Consider the following 25,324-nt stretch of genomic DNA (forward strand, 5'->3'; position numbering starts at 1 on the left):
CTCCCGAGCAATTTCCTCTTGAGTCCTGTCACTATTCCCTTATCACAGGCCTCTTACCGTGTCCTGACAGTGCTGAGACACCCCAGCTGAGATTTACACTCAGAAATCGCAAACCGATCTGTTTGCAGTGTGCTGGAGCCCTCCCTGGTGCTTTGTTTTTAAGGTTGTACAGCGAGTGTACGTGCCGGGTTCTGTGCCACGGACAGGGGTCACCAGAGGGAGGAGTTTCTGAAGGTGTTTCGTGAGGAAGCCATGCAAGAAGAAGGAAGGGTGTGGCTGCAGCGGTGGTTTGTGCACATCCCTCCCCCATCCTTCGGTCCCAAGGCGGTGTGGCAGAAGAGCCCCTGACACAGGTGCTGGCATCGCCCTTCCAGCGCCATCCAGCCCTTGCAGGCTGAAAGAGCCGGGACCCCTCCCGGCGGTTCAGCTACAGGCGGAGGTGATGGACGGGCTGCTCTGACAGCCTGCGGGGGCTGCATAAAAAGCGCTGCGGTGGGGGACACGGACAAACAGCGTTTCCTGCGGGCCAGAGGATGGGGGAGAGTCAAAGCTCCGTGAAGCAGCGGACGGAGCATCCCTACAGCTCGTAGGTGGGAGAGGAGCTGTCACCGCTCCGTTTGGCGCTTGCTGCCCGGGAGCGGCTGAGCAGGAATGTCCCTGCCGGGAGCGGAGCCCGGGCGCGGCCACGGGAGGGCGCGCGCGGCCAGGGAACGGCCTGGTCCGGATTAATTTAATATATACTGTACTATATTATAATATAATATAATAATTATATATTTTATTAGATATTATATATTATTATATATACATATAATATATATTTTATATATGTTATATATTATATGTGATATATTTTATTAGATATTATATATTATTATATATATTATATATGCATATAATATATATAATTTATATGTTATATGTTATATGTTATATGTTATATATTATATATTATATATTATATATATAAAAATATATATATAAATATATGCTTTGACTTTCAGAGCAACTGATCTAAACCAGTATCTGCCCAGCCTTTGGAATGACACACAGAATCCTTGCTTTTTAGTCTACCTTGCCACTGCAAGGTTGCATTTTTGATACTATGGGGAAAAAAATTACATAAATATATAATATATAATAATATGTAATATATATAATATATGTTATATATTCTATATTATATAGTGTATAATGATATATAATGTATCTAATAATATGTAATATATATTATATTATATTATAATATATGGTATTATATTATTAATATAATATTATATTAATATATCATTAATAATTATATTAACATATAATATATTATTAATATTTAATACTAATATATTATTAATATATTATATTACTATAATATTATTATATTATATTTACTTTATTGTATTATAACCTATTTGTTATATTTATTATATCATAAATATAAAATAAATCATAATATATTATAATGTAGCATTTCTGGACATGGCTTTATTGGTGGACTTGGGATTGCTTGGTTATGACTGTTGGACTCAATGACCTTAGAGGTCTTTTCCAAGAAAAACTATTCCATTCTAGTCTATAACACCCTTTTAAAAAATTGGTATTATCTTTATAATATAAAATATAAATATTAAAATACATTTTATTAAACATATTAGATTATGTTATAGTTTTATGCTTTTCAATCTTAGGTAAGACATCCACTCACCCCCTCTCTGGTCCCAGATACACAGACACACGTGCACACACACACACAGAGCAGCAGTGGCACAGCAGTGATGCCTGCCTGCATGCTGGCAGGACTGAGGTGTGGGGGAGCCCTCTTCACATCCCCCCTGAGCCCCTCAAGTAGGCAGGGTGCATTCCAGTTTCCCGGCCTGTCACCCAATAGTGCCCCACCTGCCCCAAGCACAGGCCTTTCCCATAGCTGTAATATCCCCTTGCCCATTCCCATCTCCTTCCCTTCCCTCTCTCAGATCCTGCAGCTGTGACCAGGCAGTGACATGTGCTGTGGTCTGTGTGGACCAGCCAACAAACTCACACAGGGGCTGCCTGGCCCCTTGGGTTTTGTCTTTTGAAATAAGCAGGGAGACAAAAATAAGAAATTTGCACTGAATATTTATTTTGATAAACATTGTGTACTCCAAACAACTACGTGTTATTTCAGTTGTAAGCCACAATCTTTTGGAAACAACGTCCCAAGAGCTCTTGTCATCGTAAACCCGACAGTCAATGCACCACCACGGTCTGTGGACATAGAGAGCTTTCAAGTGCAAAGCAGATTATCAGAAAAGACACATTGCCGACCTCCTTAACAACCTAGACAATGCTCAACTCCAGTAAAAATGCTTCATATGTCTGCAATTTAGTTGTCTTAGTGCCATTGTAATAAATTAATAGAAAATATATCTTTTTTCATTGGAAAGTCTATAAGAAAATGTACAAACATCTAACTCCGAAAAAGGACCAGCTGTTTCGGCGACAGGTAAAACAAGCATTTGAACAGAGGCAATAAAACCCAAACATCCAAACAAACAAAGAGACAAACAAACAAAATGCAATCAAAAAACCCCCACTCCACCAATGGCAACTGTGTAGGCAAACATGGAAACATCTGCAGTAACAGGACCTTCCAGGGAGGCTCACTGCACCTTGTGCAGGGACTCTACAGGGTGGGCAGAGGACAAGCACTCGGGCAATTCACCAACCACAGTGTGCACGTGCAGGTTCTAGAACAGTCAAAGATTAAACAGGAATCCTGTGGCACAAAGCTCGTGCTGCCTGGCGATGGCACCAGGCTCCATTCTGTCTCCAGAGCACACCCTGATGACTCCAGGCCGTGCAGGTTGGCAGGAGCCCTGGGCATTTCCCTGGCACACGGTGCTCTGCTCTCCCTCGGGCTGCAGTGAGTCCCTGCTCCGTATTCACAGTGGGAGACCCTCCCCAGCTCCAAAACAGGCCCCATGTGACAAGCTCGGCATGACAGGACAAGCTGCTTAGAAGTTTTCGTCTCTTAATAAGGGGAGATTTTTTTTAGGAAAGGAAAAGGAAAAGGTTTTTCCTAGAGCCAAGTCTTATGATTTCACCCTGAGAAGTCCCAAAACAGTAAAATCAGAAGCTGCACTTCAGCACAGAGGCAGCATGCTGCTAGAAGCTGAACAAAGCAGTCTAGGGGATAGACCAGCCTGGTGGGTTGCTCCTGGGAATTTTCACACTTGCAGAGAGCAGGAGAGGGGAAATGGCCGTGGCCAGTGGAGTACTGCAGAGGGCAAGCCCGGCACTGAGGCTTGTACAAAGCCAAATCCCACTCCAGGCACATTCCAAGCCCAGCTTTCCTGCCCACCATCTGCTGAGTGCTTGTGAAGGAAATACTCCTGCTTTGGAGCATCTCCTGGCAGCAAGGGTGTTCCACCAACACTGCTGCAATGGCATCAACAGCACTGGCTCAGGGCAGGGAAAAGGTTCAGACAACCCAAACTGACAGACCCAAGGGAATTCCTGTCACCCCCTAACTTCATGGATCTGGCCCTGTTTTGGCTATCACGGGATATCAGATAAACGTTTTGGATGATCATGGTTGAACCACCAGTGAGACTGACTCTTTCTTGGAATAATTTGTGAAATCCCCAAACTATCATAACAATTTGGGGGGAAAAAAACCCCACCTTACTTGCCTTTTACAAAGGTTGCCCATTCACTCTGTAAATGGCACAAATGCCTAAGGAGCATTCATTAACAGACTCTTGTTGGGAAGCTGGGAGGGAAAGCTTGGCTCTTCTTTTTTTTTTTTAATACAATACACATGACATTCAGTGAATTCAAAACAATTATGTAGTAAGTCTGAAAAGAACATTTCCAGTTTCAAAACCCAGGAGAGGCTTGAGGGGAATGTAACCTACAGTACTATCTCAATTTTGCTCATGCTTGCTTTGACTTTCAGAGCAACTGATCTAAACCAGTATCTGCCCAGCCTTTGGAATGACACACAGAATCCTTGCTTTTCAGTCTACCTTGCCACTGCAAGGTAGCATTTTTGATACTGTGGGGAAAAAAACTTAATTACACAAACAAAGTAGCCATCAGCAATTAGAATAATTTGGCAATGGGGACAGGCAGAGATAAAGTGGGGAAACAAACCCGAGTCCTACTGGCAAGGCTGACATTCCTGGAAAAGCTTGTCATGATGTCTTTCACACTTCCCCCCTGCCCCTAGATTTCTTAGAACAGCCACAGCCTCCAGAAACGCCTTTGTGGTATTTCTGGGCAACAGATAGAAATATCTCTGAATGCTAGAAATGCTTTCAGTGCTTTACGAGATAATGTTTAATTTCCCAGCTCCAAGAGATGCCCCTGTAAAGTCCTGATTCACTCTGGTCTGCCTTCATTACCCAGGTACTGGTTTGCAGCAGGGGGAAAGGAGATACAAGACATCCAACTAGTGCATTGGGATTCCCACTTTAGTTCTTTAGCCACCTGGAAAGACCTCATCCATGTCTCATGTAACTCTTACAGGAGGACTAAGACATAATGTCTTAAGCTTGAGGACAGGATCAGAAAGCAACACACAGCAGAGCAGTCTGATCCTGTTCCCTCTGGTGTCCCGGGAAAGGTGAGGACAGCTCACGCTCTTGGATGCTGAATAAGGTAAGTCCCAGGATTCCTACTTAAAAATTGGAAGCCTTGAATTGGGATGGCTTTAACTGGAAACCATAAAGTGATCCCGAACGTTGCTATACAGAGGGAAAGGCTGTATGGGAAAGGCTGAGAAAATACATGTGCTAATTGACATTGCTCTCCTTCTAGCCTGCAGCTGCTTGTTGAAGGGAAATTTCCTATTTGCACAACCGCCATTAAAAATCCTTGATCCATATGAAAAACACAGTTTTCTGAGAAAGCAGAAATAGGTGGTTTCATCAGTCTCTGCTGGCCTGTTTTGTCCACTCCTTCTGTCATCTCTTCCCCAGCTATGTGCCGTGGGTTGCATGTACAACATACACCCCAAAGAGCTTGATCAAACCTCACAGAAGCTTTAGGAGAAATGCTTACTGTCCAGTTATGCTTCCCAGCATCCAGGTAATCACTGAAACACGCTCTTTCTACCCCAGATTGTCAACCAGTCTTTGAACTGGCATCCCATGTCTATGTGAGCAGCTAGTTACACTATGGAAAAGAAAAATTCTTCAGACAACTTAGAGGCTGGTAAAAGCAATAATCCTCGATGGTCTTCAGACCAAGAACTCCCCTTTAAGAGGCAGCACTAAAGTCAGTCTGTCCCAGGGGTGCTGATAAAACCAGCACCTGGTGAAACAGCTCAGACCTTGCTCAGCACTGCGAGAGTCGGCCTCGGTGCCTGAGCCAGCCTGAGCTGGCGAGCACAGAACACACGCTGGTCACAGAGGAAGGCTTTTCTGTCACATGTGGCCACGCTAGCTACTTACAGTGAGATTTCTTTTCGAACAGCAACAACAACAACAAAATGCTACACTGGCAGCGCAGGCGGGCGAGGCCCACGCAGAGCGGTCAGTAGTCCGTCCGTCCGTCCGTCCGTCCCACAGGGCAGTGCTGGCGGCCAGGAAGCACAGCAGGGTGTCCTCACAACTTCATTTTCTTCACCACAGGAATTGGCAGTGCTTGGTAGATTTTAGCTGACTCCTCGTTAGTGACCAGCTTCACCCAGACGGGGCGGAAGCTGCCTTTGAAGCCGACAAAAGCCATTTTCTCTGCAAATCGGAGCAAATACATTCAGAGTGTGCCAGGACTGCAGCAGAAGCCCACCTGTGTGCGTGGCTACACCCCATGGCTGGAGGGGTGTGGGTGCACAAGAGCCAGTATAACACACACACCCCCAGATGGAACCATGCCCAAAGCTCACGGAGCTGAGGGCAGCGATGTGCACGGGGAGCTGCATTCTAATGCAATGTGTGATGCTCTGAAATCAGTGTTTTGTGCCATCTAATCAGAATGCTTCAAGAGAAAACCAGCTGAAAACAAGTTCAGACAAGTAAAAAATCCTGGTTTAGGGCATTTAGTGGGGGAAAAGGCTCAATGTTCCTATTATTAAAAGGAATAATAGTTAATTGTTTCTAGTTAAAATTAATCTGGAAAATCAAACTCCCTGAATTATTTACTTCTAAGAACAACTGCCAGAGTTCTTTTTCTATTTACAGTTTCAAACTGAGGTTGTTACCCAGAGCTCCAGTGGATACAACCTTCCTGAATAAATAAATTACTGGTCCCGGGATGTTTGAGCACATGCTGATAGAAACAAGCAAGACAAAGTTTAGAAGCAGAAAAAAGGCCCCTTTACTGGAATCATGGGAGGTTAGAACTGAGTTTTTAAAAAAGTGGTTACCTTTTAACCTAAAACCCTCTCCTGCTCCAAGTTTCTCCAGTATTTTAGTCCATGGTCCTCTTGAAATTAATCTTCCTTTAGATGTCACCAGCACTATGGAGCTGAAGGAAACAGAGATGAGTAAATGGATGGAGTCAGAACACATTCCTCATTTGTTTGTCCTGAGCACTGGTAACTCCTGCCTGTCTGTTCAGACACCCATGAACTACAGCAGCTTCAGCTTTAATGGCTTTCAATGCTTTCCAACAGTTTGGTCATAGATTATTTTTCCAGTCATGCAAAACACATTAGAAAGCAGACAGAAGCCACACTTTTTATTTTTAAACATGGTTTTCTAGGATGATTTAAATGTTTCCAACCTGCAGTTCCATCCTGCTTTGCTCAGAAAGACCCATCTTCTCCCTGAGATGCCCTTAGCAACTCTCAAATGATTTCTTGTTCTTTCATTAGCAGGTTAATCCTGAAGTAATTCACTTCTCTGAGACTTCTGTTGGCCTGATGCTTTTCCTTTCAGTGTGCTTCTGTTTAAAAAGTGTATTAATATTGTACCACTATTCCTGACCAGGACTGGATGTAGCCTGGATTGAGATTGGGTTTTTTCTAAAGCAGGATGATGGTCTCTCTGAAAAGACTTCTCATTTTTTGGATGAAAGAAAAGTGAGCAATTACCATGCTTCCCTGAAGTAACTACTGTGGTGTGATTTTTGGAACGTCTAGAATTATTTAAGACAATAGAAACACATCTGACTGCACCTGCATGGCACTCTGCTCAAGCTTCCCCCAAGTCTCTAGAGCAAATGCCAGAACAATATTGATCTGCCCACAGCTATTTCAGATGATTCGTCAACAAAGCACTCATATTTGCATTAAATGTTACATATCAGATTTCAAATCCAAACAGATTTAATAACATTTAAATGTATTCACTGCCCAGGAGCACTCCACAGGCTAATGTGGGAGCAACCCCTTTGGTTAATGGATTTCTGATGTGGTTCCAATTCTTCCAGCAGAAGAAGCCATTGTCCCCCAGGATGCAGGAACATTTTTTGGCTACTTACCACCCATTTCCAAAACTCTGCATTCCTGGCTGCCCATACTTAAAATATAAAAGAATCCAGCCTTTAGGTCTGTGCAGGGGAATGTGCAAAGAGGAATGTATTTTATTAGTGGAATTATCTGCAATTTGAGAGGACATACAGGCAGTAAAAATGTGCAAGCTGTGCACATCTGTATGGATCTGTGCTTTGTGAATTTAAGTCTGCAGTTTGTCTATAACCCACAACATAAATGTAGCTCTGCAGTTTACTAATCACATGCAGCTCTGCAAATTATCTGGGGCTCAATCAGTCTCTAAATCAAAGAGCTTGCATCCTGCTGCTGCCTGCATGTCCTGCTCACATTTGGGCTCTTTTGGAGTCATCAGGCACAAAACCACATTTTTGGGTGTCTGGCCTATGTTGAGTGATAAAATCCAGGAAGAAGATGAGTGTTATGCAGCATTTTGTACATTGCACCTGAGTGACAACAGATTATTTACTCACTGATCTTTGATGTTGTTGACATAATTTTCTATCTGTGCTGGGATTCCTTGTAGAATGGAGTTTTTGAATGTTACTCGATCAACAACTTTTCCATGGTGTCCATCAATCACAACCAGCTGGATACCCTCATCAGTGAGGAAAAACCTGACACCATCAACCTGTGCAGGGGCAAAAATATTCTTCATCTCTCACAGTAACACAGTTGCAAACAACCACCTGTAAGAAGCACTGATAGTCTTGAGTCATGGGACTGCTCTTTCCGTCAAAGGGCAGAGCTCCAGGTCTCTGAGGTCCAGCAGTCCTGCCTAATAGGAGAAGTTACAGACTCTTCTTTTTTTTTTTTCCCCAAAACACAAAGCAGAAATGACCTGAATTTGACTCTCCATGGTAACTTTGTAAAGAAGCTTTCTATGAAGATGAAGCAAGTATCTTAAAATTGCACCCCATTAAGGTGGTTGAGAGGATTTGCTCACCTCAATGTATGCAAAGTCATCCTTCAGGTGGAAATACTGTTTCTTATAAGTTTCTATTTTCACTTCTATTAGGTGGTCCTTGGTCTTCTGTTTGCAAAACGAAAAAAACAGATTTTCTAGTGAGAATGTCCATTACCTGAATGCTGCATTTTCAATGAAAACATTTCAAACCTTGAAATTCAATCAACAAGGAAGCAACCTGATAAGCACTGACTTGCCAAATTAAATTGCTGATGAAACTGGGCACAATGGTAACCTCTCTGCTCATCCTGTCACCAGTTAAATTGTTCCACCAAATGGCAGTGATTCTTACTTTGCAGAACTAACACATAGCTCTCCAAGGCTTTGCTGTGCATTCCTGTTTCAAGGGTGGTGAGTGAAAAAACCCAAATAACAGATTTGCTGCTTTCCCCCCCAAACCAGACTGGATACAGGAGACTGTGTTGTGCATTATACAAATGAGAAAAATTCAACTCAGCTATGCAGTCCCCTGTCTGTCACTGCTGTTCTTGCAGCCTGGAGGAGCTGGAGGCTCCAGAGTCACATTCCCTGGACCGACTTGTCTTCCAGATCATCAGTTTTCACCCTGTGCTTTCAAGCACAGCACATCACATCAGAGCCCCAAAAGACCAAGTATCCAGCTTCAACCCAAGCCTCATGTGCCTCTCTGCACATTGCAAGAATCTGTTTCATATTATTTCACATGCCTGAACCATTTCAGAAAATCAGGCACAGCATATACTGACCCTGGCCCAAAGTTTTTCTATGTCTGTGGGCACAATATGTGCCAGATTTACACGAGCAATGATTCTGTGATAAGAAATCAGCTGCTTTACCAGTTGTGCACTAGAGAGCTTCTTCGGCATTGGCACTTCCACTATTGGTGTCTCAATGTACTTGGGATAGGCTGTGGCTTCACAGTCGCTGACACCAGCTGTCTTTGGGATCACTGCTTTGATTCTTATTCGTTCACAGCCCTTTACAGAGCAGAAAGCAAATTTCTCCTTCTCATTCTGAGCTTTGAGCTTCAGAAACAGCAGCCTGCAGGCAGGAGAAAAAACCAAACAGCATGCTTCAAACCTTTTGTGCAAAAGAATACTGACCCCCAGTTTTGGTGGACTCCCTCCTACGCTTTGCAGTAATTTTCATTGCAGCCCTTGGCACCATGTTTTACAGTGCCCAACATCCCACATGCAAATAAAAGGGAACACTCATCTCAGAAATGCTTTAGGGAGCTCAGGGAAAGTAAAACAGAGAAATCAGATAGCACCTGAACACCCTGGGAGCTCTATTCTATAGTGATACGTATATGTAGAAATACATGCATTGTGTTTTAGGTCTTTCTTTCTTTCCCATTATTTTAATCCTTTAAAGTAACAGGTTTTACACTTAGTTCCTGTGCATCCCCCTCATGGTGTTTATAATAGTTGCTGTTCAAAACAACGAGGGCTGTGCATGTCTTCAGTTAAGTTTCATGGTCTGCACTTTGCTTTTGTCTTTCTTTTTTTCTTTTCTAATTTGTATTCACTTGGCAAAGCATTTCCCAGAGTAATTGGCAGTGCAGCAGAGGCTGTGAATGACTGGCAGCCATGGGAGTCCCAGGAAAATTAAACACTGGTCACATTCCCAGAAAACCTTTCTGGTTTTGTTGCGATCCCTGCATCAGCCAAGTGGCTCACAATTCCAGCAGCATTCCCAAAGCATTGTCCAAATCAGCAAGGCCTGCTAGCTTACCCAGTGTCCTCATCCCAGTAGTAGTATCCTTTGGTGGGATATCTGTGCTCCAATTTCTCCATTTGGGAGGTTCTGTAGAAAGTTCCAGTTTTGTATGTTTTCTTCAAGAGACGGTTGTGGATGTCTGAGAGAATGGAAAACGTCGTCCCTTTAGGATAGCAAAACCCTACTTGGATCCAGTCATTCCTAAAAATAGCAAAGACCTGCAATGTAACAAGCTATAACATAACTATTATTTTCCCGGGCGTGCTGGAAGCCAAACTAAATAATTCACAATAAGTTTTTTTCCTGTCCAGTTAAAATTTTCATGGTTTAGAATGGATCAACATAAATTAGACATAACAACCATGGGTTAGTTAAGCAATGCAGGGCAGATCTGCTCCTGACTTCTACACCTGTGACTTCCATGTCACCAGGAATGAATCAGCTCTGAACTTCCAAAAATGAACTGTGTTATCTTACAGGGCTTCCCAGGGGAGGAAACAGGAATCTGAGATGTCTCCTGAAAAGATGGTGAACTCAATGGACTTCCTGTAACAAGAATGTTCATTCTGGAAGAGCTCATGAGGTGATGACCTCACCCATTAAAAATGTGCAGTTACATTACTGGGCTGGAATGCTGGAACTCAGATCACTCACTTGTTGAAGTTGATGAGCCATATGGCCAGCTCTTCAGGGGCTGTCTTGTCCCAGTGGATGGTGTAGCCTTTCCTCAGAGTTATAACTGGCTGATACTGCTGGTAATGAGTGCTTTTGCTCAAAGCCCCTTCCAAGTAGAGTGGGTGATTGTGGTAGTCATTTTTTATTATTTTCATTTTCAGGTTGGCTGGCTTGTAGGCTTGGATGTATATCTAGATGGAAAAAAAAAAGAAAAGATCACCAAGGGTTTGATGAACTACACCGAAAGGTTCAGATACTCAATAGATGTGAGCTGGTGCAAGCCCTGCGTGCTGGGCAGGGACTTGTGTGCTGTGAACTTATGTTCAATTCCTTAGGCTTCTGTTTCAACAAAGCAAACTGTTTTCAGAAAAAAAAAAGGCTCATTTCCTCATCCACTGAGTTCAAGTGCATGTGCCAGAGGCTGCAGCAGGGCTGAGATATTCCACAGCATCCTGCAGCCCTCAGCAGCAGGACAGTATCTACCTCAGACATCTGACTTGTGCTGAACAAGGACCCTTCTGTCTGGATTTCAGAAGCCTGAAACCCAGCTCAGTGGTTAGAAATTGGCTGCAGTGGCACTACACAGAAAAACCCCAACTGTTGCAACACCCAAGACAAAACCAGGCACTCTCAGCAGAGGAAAGTGAGGGCTCTCATGGCAGTGGCACTCAGCACTCCTGTGGTGGGAGGAATGGTTTGGTGGTCACGCACGGGATGAAAGACCAGGAAAGCTGAAGTTTAATTTTGACTGATCAGCACATTTCCCATAACACTGTGGGCAACACTTCCCTCCATAAATCAGGGAAAAATAACTAGCTGACAGCCCATGGATTTATGAATATTAATCTGTGAATGGCCATGGAGCTCTCAGGAGGCTTCAGGCAGAAGCTGTTGGAGCTGTCGGCAGCCAAGGCCAAAGTTTCTGAAAATATACCACAGTATTTCTCATGTTCAAAGCCACCTGTGCAGACATGCTGATAAATAAACACTGAGCACCGTAAAGAAAGTCCATTTCTAAAGGTCCAGCTTTAAAGTGCCAAGAAATTTAAAATAAGCCAAAGTGATAATGATACTGCAAGGTAAGCAGCCTTACCTGAGCAAAGTGCCCACTGCAGATGGAACCTCTCCAGTCAGGCACATCAATGCAGTCAGGGTGCTTGATCAACCAGTTATCTTCTTTGATCAGGTATGAGCCTGGATATTCTGACACAGAACCATCTACATCATGAAAAACTGATGTTTTGTCACCATCCATATCCAGATCATTGAACCAGGGGCCAGGTTCTCCAAAGAAGACTCTTGAGGTAATCTAAACAAAGCAGTGAAACACATTTACATCTCCAGAAAGGAATCCATCACTTAGAGTACAAGCAAAGGATGCTTTTGGCCACTACAGCGGCTCAAATCACCGTTTTCTGACTTAAAAGGTGTGTTTGACTTGTCAGGCAGAGCAGACACACATTTCCCTGCTGACCATGGGGGAAAGGCTAAAATAACCAGAATTTCAGCCTCGGCAGTGGGAAGGTTTGTTTTAAAATTCTGGAGGAGGGTTCAAGAGACGGGACGATTTCACGAGAGCCACTTCACTCATTGTTGGCTAACACAGTTCTAAGGTTCCAAAGCCACATGAAGTCACACCAATGTGGGGAATAGTCAGCGACCTCCTCTGGGAAATGGCTGCTCAGGCAACTTCTGACTGATATTTTTATCCAGCATAAATAAATATCATGTCACCAGCCTGCCTCGTGCAATGTGAGAGTGACCAACCAACACTTTTAGGGGAATTTTGCCTTTCCCATCATGTTTGGCACCTAGTCAGCACTTTTCCTGACCTGTGAGCAAGCCTGCTAGTTTTTTTGAAAATTAGGCAACACACATAATTTCAGCCCAACCACTTTATTTATTTATTTGTTTGTAGTGTTTGGCAGTTGGATTCAACAGCTGCTAAAGGTGAACCTCAGCAAAGCAGTTAGCATGTATTTGTGCAGGCAAATACAAAAATAACTCAAAAGAACAGGCCCTAGGATGGGTTCAGACCAGCACCCAGAGGTTCATACTGTAATTCAAAGTTTGGCAAACCCTTTTTGGCTGGACTTTGCTCTCATTTACGTCTGCAGAACTGGAGTCTGGAATTACCCTGGTGTGCAGGGCTGCAGAATTACCCTGCATCAGCTCAGTTTCACTGGCTGTTCCCCAAAATCAGTATTTTCTGCTTCTAGGTCAGTCAGGCCTTTCAGAACAGACTTCCTTCTGCTGTTGCTTTTATATTATACCACTGTTGAAAATAAAGGGGGGCTGATTCTTCAGTTTCTGAGTTGTACAGAAAAGGAAATTATTCACTCCATTGTCACTATTTTTGGTTTGTTTTTTATTTTTACTGACACCTGCACCTCTTTTGCTGCAAACCTGACAGAGAATTGCATTTTCTTGCTATCGCACCCACCCAATTCCCTTTTTCCTGTTGTTGTTAAACTTCTGGCAAAGACAAACGCCAAGATCTTACGTTTTTCCCCATTTTGCCCACAACCCCATTTCCAAGGCTGAAAGGGCTTTCTGGGAAGGGTGACTCACGGGGACATCTTCGAAGTGGATGCCGGTGACGTTGTTGTTGGGGCAGCTCTGCCAGGCGTTGTTGAGGCGGAAGGCCAGGGCGCTCGTGTGCCGCCCGTCCAGCGCCGCGAACTTGCGGAACGTGCAGTTCTGGACGTTGATGGGTCCGTCGTAGAACTGAATGCCCCGGATGGGAAAATCCCTAAAATACATTTGGAGGAGACAGAGAGACTTGGTCATGACACGTTAGCATCAGCAGGAGGTGTATTCTAGACACGCACAGTCCCACAGCGCTTGTTTCTCAGCTGCATTCATTTCTTGCAGCCCATAGGATGCCTCCCAAGTTCCTGCTTTGGAAGAGAAGGGATTTCCCTCCTTTTCAGCTCTGTGAAGTCCTCTTATCCTTGCAAGTTCAGCTCACGTTCTCTTGTGTTGAACAGATCATCTTTATTTAGTCTGTGCTCCTCCAGGGAAGGAACTTACAGCAATGCCAAAGCACTGACCTAAAGATGAATAAATTCGTGTTTGCCATCAGAAATGAGTTCTGCAGCAGTGAAACCCGAAACTCAGCAGAGCTGTGCAGACTCCTTGGGCTGAGTAATTGCTGGGCTAAAAGAAGGCCCACCACATCTTTCAAAGGGATTTGGAGAGAAGCATTGCAAATCAACTGCAATAAAAAAAGTGGTTTTGAAAACAAGGAAAGGTCCTACAGTCTATAAAGCTAAGAAGAGTTGAAGGGGCAGATTAATTATTCTTTATCAGCCTTTTCTGATAGCATCTACAAGGTAAAGACGACACCAATTAAATGATCAAGATGCTTAAGCTCTTTAAGAGGCTAAGAAAAGACATTTCAAATTTCACTTATGATAAATAAATTTGATCCCTTCCTCATATGATCCCTTAGAGAATTCCTGCCTGCTCCAGTGCATTTGCTCTGAGTTTCTGCATACAACATCCAAGATGAGGTATGTCTATATATATGTGTGTGTGTGTAAAGGATGTTAGGAGAGTCATAGCAGATTGGGTTTTCATGATTGCTATGGTTTATAATAAGCCCCCAGCATCACTGCTGACAGCAAAATTGAGGCCTGCAATATGGCAGAAAAGCATCAGCTGAGCTGTTTGCTCACTGTGGGGCTACTGCTAGGATAACTGTGTTTTTAGGAAGCTAAAGCACTGCACTTCCAAACCAATCTGTAGGACTAAGGTCTAGGAAGAGGCCACACATGAAGTTCACTGGCCATTTCAAAACTACTTAACAAAGGCATCAAAGTCCTTTGCAGGAGCAACTGTAACAGCAGCACTGAGCACATCCATGACCACAGTCCAAGCCTAGGAAGGGGCTTCTAGGAGCCTTCCTGGCAGCTGATGGAGATTGTCGCATTGCTCAGCACTGCTGATCACACATACAGAGGTGCCCTGCTAGCACAGAGTCCTCTTGCTGTCCTCTCAAATCCTCTTGCAAAGGGGAGGGGGAAGGAAAGAGGAGCTTGATGTGTCTTGGCAGCCTGCAAGGATGTACCTGCCAGCAGCAGCTGCACAGTGAGGGCTCTGGGATTGGGAGACATGAAATGAACTCCTTTCTGTGAATGGTTATTAAACTGAGCAGCGCTGAGGAAACCACATTGGGCTGGAGTTTGTGCTGGGAGCAGGAACAGTGAGTGCTTTGATGTGCTGAGCTCAACTTACGGGCCGATGGGCAGGGTCCTTCCCCGGCGATCCAGACCTCCAGGCCCCCAGATCTCATTGTCTATTGTCTCCGTGCCCAGGTTTCCACTCTCACCAACAAACAGGCTGTTCTTGATTTCTTGCTTTGAGCCATCATCGTGAGGGAAGGTCCCACCACTAAGAAGAAAGGGCTGGAGGTGAAAGGGCTGCTCACACCCAGCCCCACCACTGTGCCCAGCTGCCACACAGCCTGTGCCACACTCACCTCGCCAAGGTCAGGCCAATGCCGTTGTCAGCAAACCTGCAACGAAAAGAGAGATGCTTCAGAAGAGATCGGGTTTGCTTTGGTTTATCATGTCAAACTACAACAAGCAAGCCAGTGGAGGACAGCAGGGATTAATTACTATAAGGGCTCAGAGGGAACTTGGGTTTTTCCAGACTTGCTCCCTGTTCAGTTTTAGAAGATCTCTTTCGGCCCATCTTGCAGTGTATGCAGATCACATGAAGCAGCAGACACGCACCTGATTGCTCCAGCTGGGGTTAAGATGGTGATTATTAGCCACAGTTTACTATGATAAACTTTATCAGTTGCCTGATAAAGCTTTATCCCTTTGTCTATGATCACACACTTTTCTCTGTTAGACAAAAAAATCATGCTTATTTCCCTCTCCAACTAGCTTTTATTATTTAATGGTGCTTTGCCTTACACGCTGTGCTTCCCTTTCTTCATGTTTCAAAAGGTGCTTCCATAAAAGAGCTTTGCAAGGAGATAAAAAGAGAGAAGCTTGGCTCCTCTTTCATCAACAGGAATACAGAGATCAGAGCTTCCTCATTAAAAATAAAAGCAAAAATTAGAATATCATTCCATTTTGTTGAAATTTCAAGATAAGATAAACCAAAGTTGTTGTTCCATGACTCCTGCTTAGAGAAAGGCTACAGAGAATTGATAGTTTGAGTCAGTCTTGATGGTGTCTTCACACCGGAGTCACTTCCCACGTCTGTCACTGATCCTGGCAGTGGTTTGGGAGCAGATCCCCTCACTGTGCTGCTGTCTGTAGGTGGCAGCCCTTCCCATCCTATCACCTCCTTGCTTCCCTTCAGGCCACATTAACGCTGGCCTCGTTAATGGGATACATAAGTCTTTTTGTGGCAATAGAAATGGAAATGACTCTGGCTATAAAGACAATTACAGTTTGATGGCTGCTTCCTCCAATTCACACACACTCGGAGATTTGCTGCTGGAAACTCATAAAGCACTCGGTGTTTTAGCACCCTCCACACGCTGCCTTTGCTCCATCAGCAATGCAAATGTCCCAGTGACCTGAGTGGGATCTGTGAGGACAACACTTGCTGGCCACAGAGCGGGCTGGATACTTGTGAGTCATAAGAAACACAAAATGTATTGCCCAATAAAACATTTCTGACTGTCCTGCTACAGACCCATTCTCACCAGGTCCCTATTGCCAGCTTATCCCACTGGTTGCTTTAAGAGGTTTGGGTCACATGAAGGTAAGGCAGCTCTGGGTGGGAATTGGACACCAGATATCAGCATGGCAGCCATTCCCACCAGGATTATCACAATATGCCTCCTAAAGGGCCTTTTTCCTTTTTCTCCTCCTCGCTGGGATTGATATCACAAGCCTGGCTCAGAAACAGAAACTGCAGCAGATCATCTGTTTTCAAGTGCAAAACAAATATCTGCTCTGGCCAGCACAGGAAATGGCCTTCAAAGAGCACAACACACACTTGCCCAGACTCTCTCCCGTGCTGCTGTGATGCATAGTTTTATGTCTGCTTCATCAGTACCTGCTTATTCAGCATAACACTGAACCACATAAAACTGATCTGTGACCAGGCTGAGCCAGGAAAGGTGGTGCATTTCGCTGTTTTCTTTGCAAAGCACCTCATTTTTCAAGTTAAAAAAAACAGGTTTTTTTTTTTAGTTTTTTGCATCTGTGTGTCTGTGTCTGTGTATTGTGACCATTTCTGAATGCTGGTCAGCATCACACAGAGAAACAATCTGAGGGATCCTCAGCTCAGACAAAGCAGGTTTTGTTTGTGTAAAATAATGCCTGTGCTGGCTTAACATTTCACCTTTATTCCAATCTTGGCCATATGAAAGGTGCAAAGCGATATAAATAGTCTGAACCACAGCTATGCTTGCCATAAACACCAGGCTGAACTCTGAGAGTTGAAATAAGGCAAAACTCACTGGCAGTTGTCCAGCCACACATCTCCACCTCGCAGCCAGGCCCCGTGATCCTGATTCTTGTAGGCAATAAAGCGCTCGATTATTGCAGGTTCCCTGGGCTTCAAAGGATCAGCGTCCTTGTGTGGGCTGTACCTGCAAGCAGAAGGAGAGAGGAAAGGTTGGTGAGGGAAGGTGGCCTTGCTCGCTGCATGGCCCTGCTAAACATCTGGTTTATGGTAACTCAGGAACAGCTTTGGGACCACAGTCCATCCACGTAGCATGTCTACTCAAGCTGTGATGGCCAGACCCAGCTGCCAAGGGAAGGAAGGTCCAGGCAAGGCAGTTGTAAAGACCTGCTCCAAGTTTCCTTTCACCTTTCCGGTATTGTATTGCTGATATATTGCTGAAAGCATGGAAAGTTTATTATTGCTCCCAAAAGTTTGTGATTTTTTTTTTTTTTAATCCCTTACTGCTATCCTTTAGCACATTCCTATTATTTAGATAAATATCCTTTTGTTTTCCCTTTTGAGCATTCTTATCTCCTAACTCTGGCTATACTGTGGCCATGAGTACCACTGCCAAATTTTTCTTGCTGTGGAAAGAAATTTAAAAATCTTGGAGAGGGGCTGAGAGTATGTCCTTCACTACTCCCACTACACAGGACACACGTACAAGATTTATTAACCCTGAAGTTCTCAGTGTGATGAAATATTGGCCTGATGTAGCAAAAAAAGCAGAAGTAGAAACTGCAGCGATGTGTGCCCTCAGCTGCTCCCTGACAGCCACTGCTTGGGCCACAGGATCAGAGCAGGGTGATGCTGAGCTTGGCTGTCATTTACCCCATCCCAAGGCACCACTCTCCTTTCTGCTGTTGGAGGAGCATCCTCCATCACACTACACAGCTTAGAAAACCTGACAGATGAGTATCCAACTCTGTGCCAGCAACGGATGGTCCAGAGATTAAAATTCATTCCTCACCAATGGATAGCGAGGCCAAGCTGTCAAATTGCTAACAGATATTCAATAGCACTTTGCTTTGCTTAATAAGCTATCATATCAATCTAAAACTGAGCATCAGGCTGATAGGGTTCCAGTAAATGAATATTGCTTTGGCAGTTTCATCACTGTGAATTTACGTTCAGAGAGAGATTTAGTATCAGCTCTTGTGAATTCCCCAGGCATTGTTAAGTACAGATATCTTGAGATGGATTCCAATTTCATTCACATCCATGATAACTGGAGGAACACTACAGGGTCCAGAATTTGACTTGGACATTTCATGCTCTAACTGAAGGCAGAATAATCTCTCCAACTCTGTCACTGTCCATCCCAGCTCACAGTTTGCCGCAGCCAGCCCAACTTTAGTCATTTATTCAGCGGCTCAGTCTTGACAGGTGAAAAGTGGAAAATGGAATAAATAACCTGAGCTGCAGCCTATGCTGGTGGGTAATCCCTGAGCACAACCATGACTTCATTATGAATTGTTTGGCTTCCAGGGGCCATTCCTGCCCTTGTATGGCAAGGGAGAAATTGCCTTTTGTAACCACTAACTGCGCCTGCGGCAGCAGGCAGTTCCCCAAGGCACGTGTGCATGGAAAAGCAGCATCAGGCTCCCAAGAGCAGGCTGCTCTTAAGTTATTTTTTTAGCAGCTACTTTTACCATTGAATTAATCAATTAAATTAAGTGAACATTAAAATAATGTAAATAACATTCACTTTTGAACATCTTGTTAGCACCAGCTGCTAGCCAGGGCACCGGGGTGGTGTGGATAACTGATATCTGAGCTCCTGGCTGGGCTCCCCTGGGGAGGAAGACTGATCTCACCCCTGTCATGCTTGCCCAGTGCATGACTACAGTAGTCTGGGTAACCCACACACCAGAGATGGGAAGGAGAAAAGGATAAAGTTGTCATTCTCCCCTGCTGAGCAGAGGCTTTCAGAAGGTTTCTCTTCCTTACATGGTTTCTTCTGTCAAGAAACGCATTCGTGGGGGAATGTAGGTTAGGGTGCAACTGGAGGCAATTGGTCTGTCAGGAAAGAAAACTATGAAATTTGAGAATATTTAAGTCCTTTTACATGTCTGGGGGTTGGTAACTAAGTTAAGAGCCAGACTCAACCTCTAATGAGATAGAAGGGTGCAAGTGCAGTCCTTTCATCAGCCTCCTCTGGGGCCACCTCTGGGGAAAAGAGTGGGAATTCTCAGAAGCCACCAGACCACCAGCCACCAGCAGTAGGTCTGCTGATATGATACAGTCTATAGAGAGGTTTCCAGTATTTCTAAATTACTCCATTACACCACACAGGGGCTGTGCACAGCAGCAGAAAGAAAGGATTGCTCTGCATGTTTAATTGTGAATATTATTGCAGGGTCAGACCTGGAACTAGACCGAAATCTGAAATCAAAGTGTGAGCCTATGCCATAAGCCCTTCCTGTTCAAGTGGGTTCTAAAAGAATGAACAAAAGCAATAGCATTCCCAAGAAATATTAATTTCTTATTCCTAAGAAACTCTTGCAGGAGGTTCTGCCCAGAGGGACTGCTGACCAGGCAGTGAATTTTCTTGCTTATCTAAAAAATTCAAAAGTCAATGGAACACCCTAGAGCAGATGTAACATCGACACCAGCTCAGCTCAGAGCTAAAGAACAAGCATGACTCCAGAGGGGTGTGGGTGTTGAGGGTCCCTTATAAAGGAGAATGGAGAGATGAAGTTAGAAATGGCAAAATGTATCTAAGTGAAGACCTTTCCTCAAAAAGAGCCACCCCAAAGGCATTGCAATGATTATTGTGAGCTTCCTTGGGGCAATATCATAGCTTTCAGTCAGTGTTTTAGAGAAGTCTTTTCCAAACCAAACCATGCAAAACACTTTACCTCCCAGAAATCAGCGTCAGGATAGGTCTTTTGTCCTTGGCAGAGGCTGGGGTGGTTTTAACGCCATTATCGATGATCATTCCAGCCTAAAGGGAAACAAATGCAATTATCTCAGTATATTTATAAATTTTACAGCTCTTTCCATCTCCAGACTCTACCTCCAATTGTTCTAAGCCAAAGTCACTCACATGATGCTAAGAACAGCTTCTGTTAATAGCATCTGAAACAGAGGGCTGCCAGGACTATCCAGACCTGCATATACCCCCCAAACTTGTGGCACATTTCAAAAGCTGCACTTTTCTCATAATTGCATGTATTCCCATACACATGAACCCTCTGCTGCAGTCTAAAGCCCTGAGCAACACACAGCCCCACACCATGGCACGCCAAGGGAGCAAATACGCAGAGAAGGCGATTAGACACAGCGGCCGTATTTATCCCTCTAGAAGCTGTTCAGTTAATTGCCAGCGTTGGCAGGGCAGGTGTATAATTAGACAAGCTGCCAACAGATGCTCCTGGAGGCAGTATTTTGGGAGCACAGAGGCAGGGAAGCAGCCTGAGCAGAGGGGAGAGCCGCTCTGGATGCCCAAGAGGCAAAGCGGAGCCGGTGCTGGTGGGCTCCGAGCGCTCCCACGCCAGCCCGCGAGCTGCCTTATCTGCAGACCCAAACAAGCGTGCAGGAGCTCTGAGAGAAACAGAAGGCACAGGCACTGACAGCTTGCAGGCCCCGGGAGCTGGAGCGAGGGGAGGGTGATTGTTCCGAGGGCAGCGTTCCCGTTGCGCGCAGACTCACCCGGTAGTTGGAATGCGCGCGGTTGTTGGAGAACGTCCCCATCGGCATGTGCTCGGAGTAGCCGGGGGAATACATGCCTGCCGAGGGGCCTGTCGGCACGTGGTGCAGGACAAACCAAAAGCCTGTTTCCTGAGAGAGAGAAGGGACATCTGAGACTTCGCTGGTCTGCACTAGCCCCAGGAGAGCTCAGCAAAGCCACAAGGCGTAAGCCAGAAGATTTCAGGGGAAATCACAGCTTTTGACCCATGTAACGCTCTGCAGCAAAGAGTTTAATGCACATGAACACTGACATTCACCCTTCTGATCTTCAGGGTGCCTTAGGTTAAGTTTTGGCATCCATATTGAAGCATAAGTGAGACTTTTGAAACTTAAAAATCAAATAATTTTTATTTAGTTACCTAAAGATTTATCAAGGAGTCCTAATCTAGGTACTCGAGATTTGGAAGCTTTGGAAAGACCACATCTCTCTGGTTTAGGCTTGGTTATCTTGTTTTTATGTCTTGTCAGGACAATAAGGGCTCCTGATGTGACCAAAAATGCCTGTGGAATTAGCATTAGGGCTGCCTGAAATTTCAGAGCACCATTATTGTACTGCAATCAACAATATCATTGCCAAAGGCTTCTCTGTGTCTCCACAGTCACATTTATTTAATTTATTCAGGCTGCACACTGTGAAATTTTGTTAAATCCAGCTCTAGAAATGGCAAGTGACAAGAAGTGTGGAATGAAAGGGAAAACATTATTTTTATTGGTGGCACCAGCCACATTAATGCATGTCTCGATCAAGAAGCTTCAAAGATATCTGTGTCACAAAAGCAGGTTTTATCCCAGTGAGAGCCTCCCTCAGCCTTGCAGGGCTGTCGCTGGCCTGAGCTGTTACCAAGTAAGAAACTTGTGCACTCACTTCAGATCCAGCAGCTGCACAGTTTATAAGGTTGTTGTGTGGGTTGGCTATCCAGAAGGTGGATACGGCACTGCAGGTCAGGAAAACAAAGAATAACGTGAAAATGACACTTCTGAGCACACACCAGAGTCACCATCAACTGCCCCAGCACGGGCAGGGCCGGTACCTCCCCAGATAAGGGGTCCTGCCTAGGGGCAAAAGGAATGTGTTTTTTCTTTATTTTCTCATACCTTGTGTCCTCTGTGGTTTGACAGAGAATATGGCCTTATCTTTTAAAACACCAAGTATTAAATGAGGAATTTCGACTGCAATTCCAAGCCTGCTATGAAGCTGTCAGATGTCAGTCATGTTTTATGATAAGGTAAATATGTTGTTGCACAAGTCACAGAAAAGAACTTTGCCCCCACATAAGCCCTCAGGTTCATTAGAGACTTGTTTAATCAAGGGACCCAATGAATTGCCTCTTAAGGGCTTTCCAAGTGTACCCCAGTGCCTTTCCCAAGAGCTGCTGTGATTCATTAACTTTATTTGCTCCCACCCTCCTGCACATTTCTTTTGGGACAAAAGCATTTCATTTGTCTAATGCACATAAAAGACTCTTAATTGAAAGATTCCCATCAAGGAGGACAGATCAATCCATCACTGTCCATCCTGTGACATACAGCATTCATTAACCAACAGGCAAGGGAAGCAAGCAGCACTCAGCCAGCAGACTGACCCCTAAATTTGCTGGGTGAGATATGCCCTTCTGCAGCATATGAATCTATGGGACCCTTATTTTAATCTTGCCATGAGGGACTTCGCAGCGGCTTTAGGCCAACAGATTTTGCTGATGCATTTCCGTTTGTCTGACTTTATCATGAAAACATAGCAAAATTTTACTATCTTGGGCGTGGGACTGGCCTAGAAATAAACAAATTTGGATTATTTATAGACCACCTCCTGCTGCGTAGGCAAGGGCAAGGACAGTGTATCTCCACAGTGACCTGTCTTCCAGCCTAATCCCATTCCTCAGAGCCACATGGATTGGGCAGGTTATGGTGTCATTTGGCACAATCCTATTGTTTTCATTCCTAGCAGCAACTCCCTGCCTGTCTCTCCCAAGCTGATGGAGCCACAGCTGGTGCTCATCCCCTGTCCCTGCACTGGCACTAGTGTTGGTGTACCCGTGCACTTCCAGGCTGGACGAGCCCAGTGCAAAACAAGCTGTTTTACTGATCAGACCTTGAATTCTTTTATAAAGGAAGACAGGGCAGATCAGAGTACCAAAACACCTTTCCATCAGAAAACACTCATTCATGTAACAGTCTTCAAAATGACACACAAAACATGTCCCTATGACTATTAAATGAATTATCAGTGGAAAATGAGCACAATGGCTGATTAACTCTTATTTTAAGAATGGGGACATTAGGTGTATTTTATAATACAGATGTGAAAAACAGCCTTGCATGAATCCCTCTCTTTCCCTTGCCAAACTAAAGAGTTAAAAATACCTTTGTTTGAACAAAACTGCAGTTTATTCTGAGGACAAAATGGATGATACTGAAATCTTTTCAAAATCAGCTGCCAGCTGAAATAAGCACGAATGTAAGAACACAGCCCATTCTGAACTCAGCAACTTTTTGCTGAGCCACTGGGTTCAAGACTCCACGAGGCACAAGGCAGGGCTGCACACTTTGAAAGAAAGGTCTCCAATATTTTGGGTGGGAACCACCTCAGTGGACTTTATGCAAAAAATTTAAAGTACACCCTAGGTCCGTAGGCATCTGAACAGCACAGGGATAAAGACCCCAAGGAAACTGCTCCCCCAGCTTTGGGGCAAACAGCCCAGACCCCTACAGACGACTACATAATCACATACACAGAATGGTGTCTGCTATGGCTAAGTGCTGCAAGGAGAAGGAAGAGAAAAGGAAGGCTCCCACTCACCTGCAGTCCTGCCTGGGCTTAGGGATGTACCCCGGGTAAGCTCCCTCTGTGATCAGCTTGCACATCCTGCTGTCGCGGTCGGAGGGGAGCAGAGTGCTGGGTTTAACCAGCAGCCCGAGGCAGTGGTCAAACGTGTTGCGCTCTTCTGGTCCATCCTCCGTAAAAAAGCAATGGCCCAGAGCATCGTACCCCACCACGTCCTTCACCTGCATGCACACAACAAAGGTCAGTGCTCAGGTTTTGTGCTTCAGCCACTGCATAATTAGAACAAGCTTTGCAGCGATGGCACATAGGAGCCTCAGTACCCTTTTGAACTCAGGGTCTATAACCAAAGCCAAGAGCAAGATCCCTCTCAGCCCTTAAGAGCTTATAGTCTAAGCAATAACTCTAACACTTAATTAGAATTTGTCATCACCTAGGAAATGCTCATTCCATTCTTTTGTTTGCCTGTGAAATCAGAGACTTTCTTAGCATGAGGCTGGAAAAAACACAGGGTGGGGGATGAAGAGAGGAATTAGATGTTCAAATCACATCCGGGCTCATTCATCTTCATGTGGAGTTACATGAGCAGCTACATAAAATGCAACTCAAAAATGCAGCTGAGATGAAAAAATATTTTTCCAGGCTATCAGAGAGGCAGAAAGTTGTTTTCCAGACAGGCTGGCTTGTTTTAAGTTTGACCTGATCTTTTTTTTTCAAGTTGTTGACAGAAGCTTTATGTGACCCTGAGACAAATCAGCTGGTGCTAATCAATGCTGCTCTGGTTTTGGTTTGGATGTTGTTAACATCAGGACACTGCTGGTTGGACACAACCACACCCCTCACACCACTGGAAGATCTGAGACCAGGAATGTGAGTTTGAAGCCTAAAAATACGGCTGGGTGGGAAGCAACAGCCCTTAGACACACAGCAAGTGTGTCCAGAAAGTCAGTTGTCAGTGGATGTATCTGGGATATGGAAACTTATTTCGGGCCTCCATTGAAGGTCTGGATCTCCTGGGCTCTTTCCTTGCTGCTCCCATCAGCCATCATCCATCAATCACCTTGGACTCAGGAAACATCCCTAGTGAAGGTTAACCTGCCACTGATGTGTTCTTCTAAATGCTTCTGATGAAACAGGAATTGTCTGGGCACAAAGGACTCTATTGACCTGGACAGAAGACCTGCTCATCTCACTGTCACTGAGACACCTGGGCATTCAAGTGCTTGAAGCATCTTTGTCACCTCAATGCCTCATTCCCAAGGCAAGGAGCACCAATTTCAAATAAAATCCCAGGATTAGTGTTGAAATGATTACAAATATGTTTTCACATGAGAAAAAACACTTTGCTTGCCAAATCTATTGCCAGCTTACAACCACACAGGCTTCCCTTACGTAGCATCTGTGCTCCAGTGTAAACACTCAAATCTCTGAGCACAACTCATCACAGTAAATTAAACACTGCTAAAACGACCTGAAAAATGCATTCCTTTAAGCTACCTCACTGAAATTTACTGCTGACTTCCCTGGTCTAATAAAATGATAGATTTTGCAGGTTTAGGCTTCTTTATTTAGTGTAAAACACGTGTACTAAACTGTCCCCCCTTGGAAGCATGAACTATCCCAGCCTTGTTCTGATAAAGGTTTACAGGACAGAACATTTCAGGAGAGGAAGCAACTTTCAGAA

The 25,324-nt window shown here is 44.5% G+C and overlaps 1 protein-coding gene across 1 annotated transcript in view; it reads right to left on the minus strand.

Moving 5' to 3' along the window:
• Positions 1 to 2,085: 2,085 nt before the first annotated feature.
• Positions 2,086 to 25,324, minus strand: part of CEMIP (cell migration inducing hyaluronidase 1) — a 104,962-nt gene continuing 81,723 nt past the window's right edge. The window contains exons 14-29 of the mRNA XM_032122379.1: positions 23,659 to 23,864; positions 21,727 to 21,796; positions 20,823 to 20,951; positions 20,030 to 20,115; positions 17,182 to 17,313; positions 15,235 to 15,270; positions 14,991 to 15,146; positions 13,323 to 13,503; positions 11,845 to 12,060; positions 10,731 to 10,942; positions 10,092 to 10,277; positions 9,194 to 9,398; positions 8,358 to 8,444; positions 7,885 to 8,042; positions 6,344 to 6,444; positions 2,086 to 5,711 (exon numbers count right to left, since the gene is read on the minus strand). Of these exons, the coding sequence (XP_031978270.1) occupies positions 5,584 to 5,711; positions 6,344 to 6,444; positions 7,885 to 8,042; positions 8,358 to 8,444; positions 9,194 to 9,398; positions 10,092 to 10,277; positions 10,731 to 10,942; positions 11,845 to 12,060; positions 13,323 to 13,503; positions 14,991 to 15,146; positions 15,235 to 15,270; positions 17,182 to 17,313; positions 20,030 to 20,115; positions 20,823 to 20,951; positions 21,727 to 21,796; positions 23,659 to 23,864 (2,289 nt within the window). The 3' untranslated portion in view covers positions 2,086 to 5,583. The remainder of the gene's footprint in view (positions 5,712 to 6,343; positions 6,445 to 7,884; positions 8,043 to 8,357; positions 8,445 to 9,193; positions 9,399 to 10,091; positions 10,278 to 10,730; positions 10,943 to 11,844; positions 12,061 to 13,322; positions 13,504 to 14,990; positions 15,147 to 15,234; positions 15,271 to 17,181; positions 17,314 to 20,029; positions 20,116 to 20,822; positions 20,952 to 21,726; positions 21,797 to 23,658; positions 23,865 to 25,324) is intronic.

The sequence above is a fragment of the Corvus moneduloides genome, chromosome 13 (assembly GCF_009650955.1).
Source record: "Corvus moneduloides isolate bCorMon1 chromosome 13, bCorMon1.pri, whole genome shotgun sequence".
Taxonomy (NCBI): Eukaryota; Metazoa; Chordata; class Aves; order Passeriformes; family Corvidae; genus Corvus; species Corvus moneduloides.